Raw genomic sequence first — 13083 nt, 5'->3', positions numbered from 1 at the left:
ACACACACACACACACACACACACACACACACACACACACACACACAAATATATCTGTAAGTCAGGTGGTCGTGGCACATGCCTTTAATCCCAGCACTTGGGAGGCAGAGGCAAGCAGATCTCAGTGATCTATATTTTCAGGCCAGACAAAACTACATAGTAAGAGCTTGTCTCAAGGGGAGGAGGGTATGTAATTAATAAGCCAGACTCCTGGTCCATTTTTTAAATTAATTAATTAATTAATTTATTTATTTATTTATTTATTTCCAGTGCTGGGAATCCAGGGCCCATACATACTGGGTAAACACTATCACTGGCCCATAACAACCTTTCAGTGTAAATGAAGAGGCAGTTGTCTGCCTCCCAGGACAGACCATTTCCCCTGATGATTCTAAGAGAAATAGAATGTAGATTCTATAGTACAGCTTCTCTCCTCTCTTTTAGTAAAGCAGTCTGGAATATAAAGTCATAAAGTTCTGATCACCCAGATTCTTTCCGTACAGGAAGAGGGGCTTTATGTGGAGGCCATCCTGCCCAAGTTCCTTTTCCCCTTCGTGCTCAGTTTTTCAGAGCTTGGGTGTGGAATGTGCAAGTTTCAGGATGGCCATATAGTGACACTGTCTCAGAAAAAGATATACTTAGGATTGTGGGGCATCGTTCAGTAGTAAAGTGCTTTCCTAGCATGTGGGAGGTCCCGGGTTTCATCCCCAGCCCTGTGAAAGTGTACACATCATTGCACATCCAAACCCTTTTGACTTGTATGGTTAGAGCATCCCAGATGAGCCCATCCTCAGTGTTCAAACTAACCTCTGTCCCCATGATGGTTGACTGCTCAGCCCACATTCCATCTCTGGACATGGTGTCACACAAGTCTTTCCTTTTTGTGCTGGGCTCTTCTCACTGGGAAGTGTCCTCATGCTTTTCTGATGATTTTATTTAGACGGAATCCTGGTTCTCTCGTTGGCTGCCTGGGAAGAAACGGACAGAAGCTTATCTACCAGATGACAAGAACAAATCAGTGAGTATTGTCCAGATATGGCATTCGCTTAGTGGGGTGGTTGGCCTGTCACAGCTTGATAATGCAATGCGTTAGGATTCAGAACAGACCTGAAAGGGTTCACATTTTCTGAAGTGGTGCAGTGTCTAAATCAGATTCTATTCTTTTTAGTTTCATTGTACTGATATTTTTTTTTCTTTTAAAAATCTTGGCAGATTGTTTGGGATGAAAAGAAAAACCAGTGGGTGAATTTGAATGAACCAGAGGAGGAGGTAAGCAATGTCTTTAGGTCCCTGTTTAAGGGGAAGGTTGCCTGCTTTACTCCTTGTCACCTGGGCAAGGCTTCCCTTTGGAGAGTCCTCACTGGTCTCCATCGTGTTAAAGGCATTGCTGAGCTGTCTCTCCCTCTGCAGAAGAAGGCTCCACCCCCACCTCCAACATCGTTCCCCAAGGTTCCCCAGGTGGCTCCCACTGGGCCTGCAGGACCACCCAAGGCCTCCGTGAATGTGTTTTCTAGAAAAGCAGGTAATAGCTATAGCAGAAATCAGGTGTCTGTGTAGAGCACTGTCCTATGGCATCCAAGCTCAGTCAGCTGTCATGATGCTCATGCTGTCTGTGCTAGGGATTGCACATTTCTACCCTTAAGAGAAAAGCCCAGTTACCTAGTACATGATGTACCCAGTACCTGATGTACCCAGTACATGATGAACCCAGTACCTGATGTACCTGGTACATGATGTACCCAGTACATGATAGATGGCCCACAGATCCAAGTACTAAATGTGCAGCCTGTGTGCCTAGGTAGAATGGAAACCAAGCCCAATAGTCAATTCTACTGTGGGCCCTCATTAGTTCTTCTGATTCAGTGGAAACCAAGTTTGTTGGATGTTGGAGGTCACTTACTGCTCAACTGAATTTGACTCCCCCTCTCATTGGTAGGTGGGTCCAGAGCTCGCTATGTGGATGTTCTAAACCCAAGTGGAACACAGCGGAGTGAACCAGCTCTTACTCCTGCAGATTTCTTTGCTCCTCTCGCCCCACTGCCAATCCCTTCTAACTTATTTGTACCAAACCCAGGTAGGCAGCCCATGTGTTAGCCCTGCTTCTTGATCAGTTTCCATCTATGAGCCTCTAGCCCTAGTCCTCCCTAGAAGAATAACTGGGCCAAGGTGCAAAGGACCAAAGGCTTGTATATACTTCTTTGGCAATTGGACTTTCCTCCCTGAGGGTCCATGGTTGAACCCTTACAAGTAGACTATTATATAGAATTGGGCTGTTATATAGATTGGGCTGGGGTGATGACTTCGTGCCCCCTCATTCACAGATGCAGAAGAGCCACAACCTACAGATGGGACTGGCTGTAGGGGACAGGCACCAGCTGGGACTCAGTCAAAGGCAGAGCCCACCCTGGAACCCAAGGTATATACAGTGCTATGGGAAGAAGGTGAGGGGCTCCCTGTGTCCTTCAGGATTCCTTTGCCCTCTACAAATCAGTGTCAGGTGTGTCCAGGTGATGACTCTGGTTACACTGCCTATATTTGTTTGGTACGGACATTAGAAGGTGAATGCAAGGTCTGAGGTAGGCACTCTAGGGTCAAGAAAAGAGGAGAAACTCTAAAGTTGGGGATGGGGTGATAGTTGTTTTAACAGTACAGTCCATTAATGTTTCTTGCTTTGGTGTGGGTGGTAACTCTATGTTAAACATATTTTACCACAAGTTTTTAAATCAGAAAAATGTTAGAAAGCAAAGAATTAGGTAGCAGTACAAAAAGTAAAGAAGGGTAAAGAGGGCAGCTGAATCCCCATGTTTCTAGGAAAGCCTGTCCTGGTATGGACCCCATGGCTTCTCACTGCCCTCCATAAAGTTGGAGGGCAGTAATGGGGGTTGCACACAGGCTTGTGGGCTATGCCTAGCATGGTTTGATAGCTGTTGCATCAAGAGCCACTCCAAGCAGGACAGTGGGGTCCTGGGGAAAACATCTTCTATGTGACCTCTCACAGAGGTGCCAGGGCATATCAGGATAGTCTTTAGGCTGTGCTACAGGAGCAGGCAGTTTTCTTCTCAGGTGTAAAAGCTTAGACTCTTTGGGATTAGAGATTTACCACATTTCACATTTCATATTTCCTCATAGGTGGTAAGCTCTACAGTATCAGCTCCTGGACCTGAACTCTTACCCTCCAAACCAGATGGCTCCCAGGGAGGAGAGGTAGGGAACACCACCGGTATATGAGTACAGTGTATGTGTGTGTGTGTGTGTGTGTGTGTGTGTGACCTGTGCATTTGTGTATTATGTGTGTGCAGGTGAGGGCATGCATGTGCATGGGTGTATGCATGTTGCATGTCTGTTTGGGTATATGTGGGTGTGGTGGGGTACTATGGCCTGGAATGGAGGTTCAGCCAGCTCTGCACTGTCCCATGGTGACTCTTTAGAAGTGTGTGCAAGTGAATAGGAGAAGGAAGTACAAAATGGGAACACTTAATGTGTTTGATTCACAGTAACACTTTAACTTGTATGATCACTTTTGCTTAGGAGCTCTAAGTCAGGTGTGGGCTGGCATCTTTACCTTCTAGCCAGGTTTCCCTCACAGTATCCTAAGCAATTTCAGAACTTTGAGGTGTCACAAAATATGAGCTAAGAGCTAGACAGATTTTTTTCCCTTCTCCCAGCATAATGATGGTTTTCTTAACCAAACTGGGGGACATTTGAAGCTACTACTGGCTGTCTTCATTTGAGCATTGATTCTAATGGCATCATAAAGCTTTTAGAACCAGCTGGCAGTGTGGAGCAGTGGAGCATGCTGATCTTCATGTCTGTATCTGTGTGTGTTCTTGCTGTTCATAGCTCTCGCGCTGTAGCTCTCTGAGCTCGCTCTCACAGGAAGTGAGCCGGCATTTCCATCAGGTACCTGTGACTGGTGGCTCCCTCCACGGGGCTGGCTGTGTAGCCCCTATGTGTCCCTTAGAGAGTCTGTCATCCTCTTTACTTTGTCACTAACCCCTTGTCTTAACCAAGCATCATGTGGGCAAAGATGCAGTTTTCCTTTATTAAATGGCCTGGGTCTATATATGCTGGTGGTGGACTCGCTTCACAGGGTTCAGAATGTTCAGGTGAGCTTCCTAATAACTCTGCTTCTTGTGAAGTGGCCTGACCCTACCATGCTGTCAACATCTCCTGAGTTAGGATACTACTTGTGAAGAAAGATTTCTTCTTGCTGATGAGGCTGAGGAAGTCTGTTTGTAGCCAGTAGGAATGTGGACATGATAGTTATCATGTGGCCAAACTAGAGGAAACAGAGAATGGTTTTCATCTTGTGTTTTGGAGCCAGGTTGTGTCAATAGCTTTCAGTGGAAAGTCTCAGGGGGCCATTTCTGACTGTCCATGGCTCTAGAGCAGTCACCCTGTCCAGGCCTCCTAACTGCTTGACCAGCACTAATGAAATCTCAGTGGCCTGCACTCATTGTCTGCATGTTGTTCAAATTATTTTACTGCATGGTGCTTTGACTTTGGCTGTTCTATGACCCATCTAATAATGAAAACAAGTGTTACCAGAGCTATCTCTCTCTGGGGCCTATTTGGAGCATTCATTAATGGTCCTTTCTGAGGTGTGGCTTGTGACTGCTACTGGGACAGCAACTGCTCTAACACTGGCTTGCTGAGGTTCTTCTCTGTGCTTCACAGGATCCTGGAGACCACTGTGTTACTGGGGCCCCTCCTGGTGGGTCTGTGCCCTTTTACAATCCTGCTCAGTTGGTGCAGGTGAGTGACCCTTGCCTTTGTTTCCCACAGCTTGCCTGCTCAGTGAGTCTCCTGTGTTCCCTGGTTGTTCTTTTTGGGGATTTTGTTTTGTTACTTGTTTTTTTGAGACAGAGTTTCTCTGTGTAGCTCTAGCTGTCCTAGAACTCACTCTGTAGGTCTCCTACTTGACTTAATCTGCATCCTCTGCTTGTCTTGTGTTCGTCTCACTGCTTTGGGCTCTTCAGGTTCAGAGCTTTTCTTTTTGTTACTTGCCATGGCTGAGGGTTGGCTCCTACTATTGCCAACCTCCCATTCCTGCACAGGATGCATGGCTTTCCCAGGTTAGCCATACATCATGGACTCCCAGCCCAGTCCTCTGCCTCCTGCCTCCTCCTCCTCTTCTCCTTAAGAGCAGCTCTACCAAGGAGAGCCTTGGTTTGAGATTTTTCATTGCTTCATTCCTGATTAATCCCTCTGAGTGAGACATTGTTCAGTAGCTTCAGGCCTCAGCACTTGATTCCTGAAGACCCTCTGGGTCTGCTCTAGGTGCTGGATTGAGAGTTTGGTGGGTGCAGTTTTAAGATCAAAAGTGGTAGTGCCGTTTTCTGGTGCCCACTATAAGAGTCCAGGTCTTCATTCTCTGTCTCTGAAGACTGGAATGGCATCTTTCCTCAAGGATCTGTACACACATTTTCTCAGTCTGGGCTCTTATGTATTTCTGCCCAGGAGAGTCTGGAATGTGCTGTATAGTTTCTCTGCTTCTCCACTATCTTTTGGAGAAGTGTAGTCTGGCTTCTGTGGAGGGGATAAGCATCTTTTTGGGGGGGGACAAGAGACTTAAACCAGGCACTTAAACATGCTAGACAAATACTCTACAAACTGAGATTCAGCCCGGGGGCAAGCAGCATGTGTGAGGTTTTTGTTGTTGTGTTTGTTTTTGTTTTTAATTAAAGGACAAGCAAGCAAAGTTTATTTATTTAAATTTTTATTTTATGTGTATGGGTATTTTGCTGCATATATGTCTGTCTGCCATTTGCATACCTAGTGCCTACAGAGACCAGAAGAAGGCATCAAATCTCCTGGAACTGGAGTTACAGATGGTTGTGAGTCATCATGTGGGTGCTGGGAATTGAACCCAGGTGATCTGGAGGAGCAGTTGTTTGTTTGTTTGTTTTTCATAAATGCCATACAAAGTCTATTGAGAAGTAATTGAATAATTCTTTGCAGCCAAGAAGGGCCCAAAATGAGTTACCTGGGCAGGTATCTTGACATTCTGAATGTGATGTTCTCAGCCCTCTCTAACAGGGACCCTTCCCTCAGCTGTGCTAGACCCAGCCCTGGTCACTCTCCGTCTAGTCCTCTTGAGGGTCCTGGGACCCTGTGCTAGGCCCTGTGCAGATGAGGCTACTGCTGTCAACATTTTTGTCCATGTTTTCATCTACAAGATCTCATTTTTCTTTTGACCTTGTAGTTGAATAGTTCTGACAGATTTCTTGGATTTGATCCCAGTAAGGTCTTGTGAGGCAGGAAGAATATATACCATGTTCTCTTGTGGCATGTGGCACCCCTGTGCTTTCCAGAACAGAAAACCATAGGCCACTGACCACCCTTGGACTCAGTGAACCCTTAGCTGGCCCAGCTCTGTAGCGCTAACTCAGCTCTTATGGCCTTGACAGAGCTGGCAGAACAGAAACAAATCATGTCTGCAGTGCTGTGGGCTAGGAAATGCTGAGCCGCAGAAATTTGGCACCTACAGAAGGTCTTGTACTTGAAGCTAACACAGAGTTTGCCCATTTGTGGGTTTACCCTGTAGACCCATCCTGCTGGACAGCCTCTGGGCATGGACACATGTAGGTCATTGCTGTTCCTTTTGTTCCAGGCTTCTGTCACCTCGGGGAATTCAAGGCCAGGGAGGATTGGCCAAAGAAAATATGCGGCATTGAACTAAGATTGCTGCTGGATTCTTATTTGGAACTCGGAGATGACTAGATTACTGTTCTTCACCAAGAACCAAACTAGCTGCCTCAGGTCTCGTGGATCCCAGATGGACATGGCAGTAACTCAAAGCCGGTCATACTGTGTGTCTCCCTCCTTGCAGCCTATGTATATGAATTATTGAAAAATTGACTTCAAGGTTCCTTTCAGATGCTGGATAGAATGAATCTAATTCAGAGTCTTTATGTAGAAGAACAATGTTTCTTTTTTAGTCACTTTAGACAAATGAAGGTTTGAGTCAACTTGAGAATACCCCTGAAGAGAGGCTAGACAGGGCTTCACCTCAGGAGAGCACAGTTCCTTGGAAACCAGGGCCTTTCTCACCTGAAAAATGGTACAAAGCAACCAGGGCTCCTTAGGCTACTTAGAACAGTGTGACTGCTTACCTGGAGAGGACTGCCTACTGGGCTGTCTGGCCTAAGAGGAGCCCCAAGCTGCACTGGGCAACTGTGCCCTGTCCTGTGAACCAAGAAGTACATGCCAGCTCCTCAAAGGGTCACCAGATGGCCGAGGCTCACGGGCTGGGGGAAGTGGTTACAAGGGCATGTCTCTCCAAGAATTTCCAGCCTCACTCCATTTTCTGTGGCCTGATAAGATTTTACTGCTCAGAGCTTTCTGTCATGGCCATTACTGGGGAGAGCCCCAAGGAACTGATATTCAGAAGCTGCTGATCTGATTAACCAGGTTACAAACTGTCAGCATGCCGGAATGCACTGCCCTCCTAGTCTAGGGTCTGTATGGAGCCCTCTAGCTGACTCAGTGTCACCTGCAGACAGCACTTAAAGAGATACTTGATAGTATCTTGGAGTGGCCTACAGTGTCCTAGCAGACACTGTGGAACCTTGCATCTCTACCCCAAAGCCCACCAGGGACCTTCAGCAACTACTCAATGACTTACCCATATCATTTCAAGGAGCTGCTGCCACATTCAAACTCAGAGTTTTAAGGCTTCACTGACTGTTCCTAAAACTATCCTTACACTCTAAAGAGGAGGGGAAAGAGATTTAAAATATTTATAAAAAATCAGCAGGTAATTTGGGTAGAAAACATAAATGGTTTGTTTGGAATTAAATTTAGAAATTGTAGAATATGGAATTAGTACAGCCCTTCCTGGTTTCCTGGTTCCCTGCATCATCTAGGAAAGACTCACAGAATGGTTTCCAGAATATTCCATAGATGAGTGTGCTTGGACCCTCCTGTTGCTGTTATTAAGAAAGGCCTGTCCCTGTGGGTCAGTAGCAACTTGTGTCCTTGCTGGGACCAGGCAGGACCCTTGGCTCTGGTGCAACCCTGCCCAGGCTCTGTGTTGACTGCCAACCACTTTTGATTCAAGAAGCTTCTTCCCTGGGAGCTGCTATTTTTCCAAAATTCACATTGTTAAATAAAATATTTTGGGCTCTCAAGTAACTTCATTTATGGCTTCCTTTGTGTTTTGAGGGGCAGGCCAATGAGATCTTTAGTGTTGGTAGAGCCTTGGGCAACTATTGGTTATGACTCCCTGAGTCTGGATATGGCCTTTCTACTAGGGCAGGGTGGGAGCTCGTGTGGGGGCGTGGCTTCCAGGCACGGGGTTGTGGTCCTCCGGCCGCTAGGAGGCGCTGTGGCGGCGGTATGATCTTGGGCCGGGCGGTTCTCAGGGCGACCACAGAGCGGGACCTGGGCCGAGGTGACCACTAGGCTGAGCTGGGGCGAACCCTTGGCGGGGGCCGGGGCACGGGGCAGCAGTCGTTGTTCCAGCCGCCACCGTGACTGGGTTAGGTCCGCGAGCGTCAGGCCCGGCTGAATCAGACATTCCGGCATCCGGCGGCGGGTCTGCGGCCGAACGGAGGGAGCAGGTGAGCCTAGGACGCTGAGCGCGCTACCTTACTCTGCCACGGTGGGATGGAGGGCTGGCCCGGAGTGCTGGACGGACTTATGCAGCTCCGTGAAGTGCAGCCTTGACCGCCCCTTTGGTGCCTGTTCTCACGAGGTCGCTTTTTAAGACCAGCGAGCTGGCTTCGGGGAGCTAAGGGATTTTTCTGAGTTTCCTCAGGCATCAGTGAGAACTCAAGTCTCCAGCCATGCAGCTACAGGCCCTGCTCCAAAAGGACCGCCCCATGCCACAAAGAGAGCCACCCGAGTTTTTATGGCATCCAGCTGGCAATCTCTGACGTGCATCCTTGACAACAAGAGTTGCTTGTTAACCTCCCAGGGAGGATCCTTTTCCTTGGGAGGGCTAGGCTGAGTGGGTCAGGGCTGGCCAGGTCTGGACTATGCCGTCTAAGTCAGCTTGCCTGCGTCACATGGAGGCACCTGGGCAACTGGAAGGCAGAATGCTCCAGGGACAGCTTCCAAACACGGAAAAGATGCTCATCCCAACACCAGGCTCCTTACCAGCCACTGACTCTCAGGGTTCAGAGACAAACCCCATGCCTCCTTTCAGCATTCCAGCAAAACCAAGCAACCAGAACCCACAAGCTAAGGCAAACCTCATCACCCCACAGCCACCTATTAGACCCAAGTTGGAGCGAACCTTGTCCCTCGATGACAAGGGCTGGAGGAGGAGGCGTTTCCAGGGTAGTCAGGAAGATCTGACTGTCCAAAATGGGGCCAGTCCCTGCAGGGGCTCCTTGCAGGACTCAGTATCCCAGTCCCCTGCCTACAGTCGTCCCCTGCCCTGCCTCAGCACATCCTTGCAGGAGATACCTAAGCCCCGAAGGGCCACAGGCAGTGAGGGAGGGAGCCCATCCTTATGGAATGACTGTCTTTCTGGAACGATCAGCACCTCCTTGGACTTCCTGCACAGACAGGCTGCTTCAGGTAGGCCCCCCTCCAGGTTGGCAAGTTTGCATGCCTCTCACACACCACCAGCTATGGACCTCAACATAGCCTCCAGCTCCTTGAGAACAGCAAACAAGGTTGACCCTGAGCACACGGACTACAAGCTCCGCATGCAGACCAGACTGGTCAGGGCCCACAGCAACCTGGGACCCAGCAGACCCCGGAGCCCCCTGGCTGGTGACGATCACTCCATTCACTCAGCCAGATCTTCTTTCAGCCTTCTGGCCCCCATCCGCACCAAGGACGTCAGAAGCAGGTAGGGCTTCCAGGAGGGAGGGGCAGGGAGCTCTGGGGCTGTCATCCAGAGGTCTCCATTAAATCAGGCCAAGAGCAAACTGAGCCAGGCATGGTGGCTCATGCTTGCAATCCCGGATCTTAAAAGGCTGAAGTTGGATCATCACAAGGCCAGCCTAGGCTACAATGAACCACCATCTACATAAATAGATAAATATAAGAAGACAAACTACCCAGAGGCTATGTGAATGGATTCAAATAGAGAATGCTTAAACAGAAAAATAAGGCAGGTCTCCCACGTTCTCAGAAATCATGCCTTTCTCCTTCTGTCTGTATCCTTCCAGAACCTTTCTTTGGGGCTCAATGCCACCCACAGACACTGTGAACACGTAAAAGTCTACCGATTCTTTACGTAGGCAGATGAGAGCATGTCCATCACGCTCTTACTGCCCCTGTAGTTTGTATTCCTGTGTGTCCTGTTGGGCAGCTTTCCTAGTGAGGGTTTGAATTGGCCCCTTTGTTTCTCTGTGTGAAGGGTCACAGGTTTCTTTAGCTGTACTTTTTTTAGCCACTGCCCATGAGGAGCACTCAGGGGCTTCTGGTGATACATGAAGGAGGTCTGGGTGCTGTCCGATCACACTTTGGGCCATAGGTCAGCATTTTACCAGGACATTTAGACACCAGTTAACACAAGTGACACCAGGGGCCATTTGCAGGGCCAAGGAACAGGCTTAGCTAGCTTATCCTATGCCCTTGGGAGAGCTTCCTCACTGTCTAGAGCCACAGGATCCCAGTGTCCAAGATGGACACTTGAACCCTTTCTTGTATGACTTCCCTGTGCTGGCTCTCCTCTCCTGGAGCCACATCCATCATGGGGAACATAGGATCAGAGCATGCCCTTTCCAGATCTGGAGCCTCCTTTCTCAAGCTGGTCCCCTTCTGGGGTCTTGGTTGTAAGGTGTATCCTGCCTATAGGTGGGTGGGGCAGTTGAGAGTGGGGAGGGTCTGGAGAGGAGCCACCTAAACAGGTGACTATGGGCTAGAAGGTTTCATGCAAGAGACCTGGAGTGACATGAGGGTGCCCTGCTCCAGAGGCCAAAGGAGTCTTCCTTTCCTCTAAGAGTGATGTAGTCTCTTGCAGTTTCTGCCTATATCTCTAGGTGGTCATTTCTAAGTTTCTCTCAGTAACTCCAGCGCTGCTAACTGCAGGGCCCTCTTCTGGAGATGTTGGGGTGCTTATATTTGCACAGATTGCTTCCAAAGAGAGCCACATACTGAGAGGCCTCGGGTGGACATGTTTAGTGGGTCCTCCATTTAGTTCCCTTTAGTTGCTGGAGGTAGACCTCACTCCCAGCATCCTACCTGTACACAGCCCTCTCCACTAGGCCTGGCTCCTGCACAGCATGCCCTGGTGTCAGCACCTCAGGTCATTAGTAGGCCAGCAATCTTTTTAAATATTTAAAATATTTAAATATTCTTATTTTTTAATTAGGTGTGTGTGTGTGTGTGTGTGTTTGTGTGTGTGTGTGTCTGCAGAAATCAGAGGTGTTGGATTCCCTGGAGCTGGAGGTATAGGCAATCGTGAGCTGCCCAATAGTACTGGATATCAAACTAAGATCCTCTGGGAAAGCAACAAGCTTTTTTTGTTTTATTTTTGAGCCAAGGTTTCTTTGTGTAACCCCTGTCAGCTCAGTAGACCAGGGTTAGAGATTCACCTGCCTCTCCCTAGTGCTGGGACTAAAGGTATATGCTACCATTGCCTGAAGCAAACACTCTTAACCACTGAGCCATTCCTCCAGTCATGCAGAGGTCTCTCTCTCTTTTTTTTTAATTCACTTTAATCTGGATTGATACTCCCCTCCCACAGTCTCTCCCCCTATTCTCCCTCCCCTTCTCCTCTGAAAGGGTAGAGTCCCCACTGGGTATCCCCCCCTACCCTAGCATACCCAGTTTCTGCAGGTCTAGGCGCATCTTCTCCCACTGAGGCCAAACAAGGCAGCCCAGCTAGAACAACATATCCTACATACAGGCAACAGCTTTTGGGACAGCCCCTGCTCCAATTGTTCAGGACCCACATGAAGACCGAGCTGTACATCTGCCACATATGTGCAAGGGGCCTAGGTCCAGCCCTTGTATGATTTTTGATTGGTCGTTCAGTCTCTTGAGAGCCCCCTCAAGAGTCCAGGTTAGTTCATCCTATTGGTCTTCCTGTGGAGTTTGTATCCTCTTCGAGGCCCTCAATCCTTCCTCATGGGTCTCTTTTTAAAGAGTAATGTTTCTACTATGTTCAAAGCATTGTTTTGTGCAATCCATAGGAAGTGAAAATAAGTCTGAGTGATATGTCTGGACCCCTATTGAATCACAGGGACATGATGAAGGAGGGGCTTCCTCCAGTTGTGCCTCACACCTCACAACTGCAGCTTGTTCTAGATCCATGGTTGGCATGATGTAGCTTTCAGCTCTTTTGGCCTTAGCCTGTAGCCACTCACTTGGGAGAGTACTAATGTGGCAAGAAGGGCGGTGGTTTTGACAATATTTTACTGTGGGACACAGATTTGATTTGTACAAGTCATGAAATAGGGTTATTGTTTTCTTTTTCAACAATTTGAAAGGCGTGAAAACGATTTACTTATCTCATTAGCATTGGTGTTTTGTATGTGTTTCTGTGTGAGGGTATTGGATCCTCTGGAGCGAGAGTTATAGACAGTTATGAGCTGCCATGTGTGGGTGCTGGGAATTGAACCCAGGACCTCTGGAAGAGCAGCCAGTGCTTTTAACTGCTAAGTCAGCATCTCTCCAACTCTGTGAAAACTACTCTTAGTGGCTGGATCAAGCCTAGGTCAGGCTGCCAGCTGATGTTTCAGAAGAGGCTCCGGTTTCCTTCTGGGGCATCTTGTTCTCAGAGGCCACCAGGTTGCAGTAGTTGACCTACTACTTAAGAAAAAAACATTTTCATTTATTTATGTGTGTATGTATGCATGTGTGCATATACATGCTCATGGGAATGCATAGTGAACATGTATAAATCGGGACAGTATGTGGGAGTCGGTTCTTTCGTACAATGTGGGGAATCAAACATACTATCAGGTTGATGGCTAAATCATCCATCTCACCAGCCAAACCCTCCATTTTTTTTTTTTTCCTTTCTTGTGACAAGGTCTCACTATGAAGCCTTGGCTAGCATGGAACTTGCTATGTAGACTAGACTGGCCTGGAACTCACAGATAGTTGCTTCCTGGGATTAAAGTCTTCCATGCCACTTGTGCTCAGATCTGGAGTGCCTTCTCCTAAGTGGGTTGG

General features: G+C 48.1%; 2 protein-coding genes across 9 annotated transcripts in view; both read left to right on the top strand.

Moving 5' to 3' along the window:
* Sec16a (SEC16 homolog A, endoplasmic reticulum export factor) overlaps positions 1-8141 on the top strand; it is a 35637-nt gene extending 27496 nt beyond the window's left edge. For 5 of the 8 annotated variants that reach the window (XM_028772961.1, XM_028772960.1, XM_028772967.1 and 2 more), the window contains 9 exons: positions 941-1018; positions 1213-1269; positions 1411-1522; positions 1937-2074; positions 2322-2416; positions 3130-3204; positions 3841-3900; positions 4678-4755; positions 6614-8141. In XM_028772961.1, coding sequence (XP_028628794.1) covers positions 941-1018; positions 1213-1269; positions 1411-1522; positions 1937-2074; positions 2322-2416; positions 3130-3204; positions 3841-3900; positions 4678-4755; positions 6614-6682 — 762 coding nt within the window. In that variant the 3' untranslated portion in view covers positions 6683-8141. Of the gene's footprint in view, positions 1-940; positions 1019-1212; positions 1270-1381; positions 1523-1936; positions 2075-2321; positions 2417-3129; positions 3205-3840; positions 3901-4677; positions 4756-6613 lie in introns of those variants that run through there. The other 3 variants (XM_028772962.1, XM_028772964.1, XM_028772968.1) reach the window with 3 other exon arrangements.
* A 441-nt stretch (positions 8142-8582) lies between these two features.
* Inpp5e (inositol polyphosphate-5-phosphatase E) overlaps positions 8583-13083 on the top strand; it is a 12466-nt gene continuing 7965 nt past the window's right edge. Inside the window, exon 1 of the mRNA XM_028772796.1 lies at positions 8583-9805. Within this exon, the coding sequence (XP_028628629.1) occupies positions 8982-9805 (824 nt within the window). The 5' untranslated portion in view covers positions 8583-8981. The remainder of the gene's footprint in view (positions 9806-13083) is intronic.

Source organism: Grammomys surdaster, unplaced genomic scaffold (genome assembly GCF_004785775.1).
Source record: "Grammomys surdaster isolate TR1022 unplaced genomic scaffold, NIH_TR_1.0 219, whole genome shotgun sequence".
Taxonomy (NCBI): domain Eukaryota; kingdom Metazoa; phylum Chordata; class Mammalia; order Rodentia; family Muridae; genus Grammomys; species Grammomys surdaster.
Note: the sequence above shows the minus strand (reverse complement) of the source record. Positions and strands in the feature narration are given on the sequence as shown.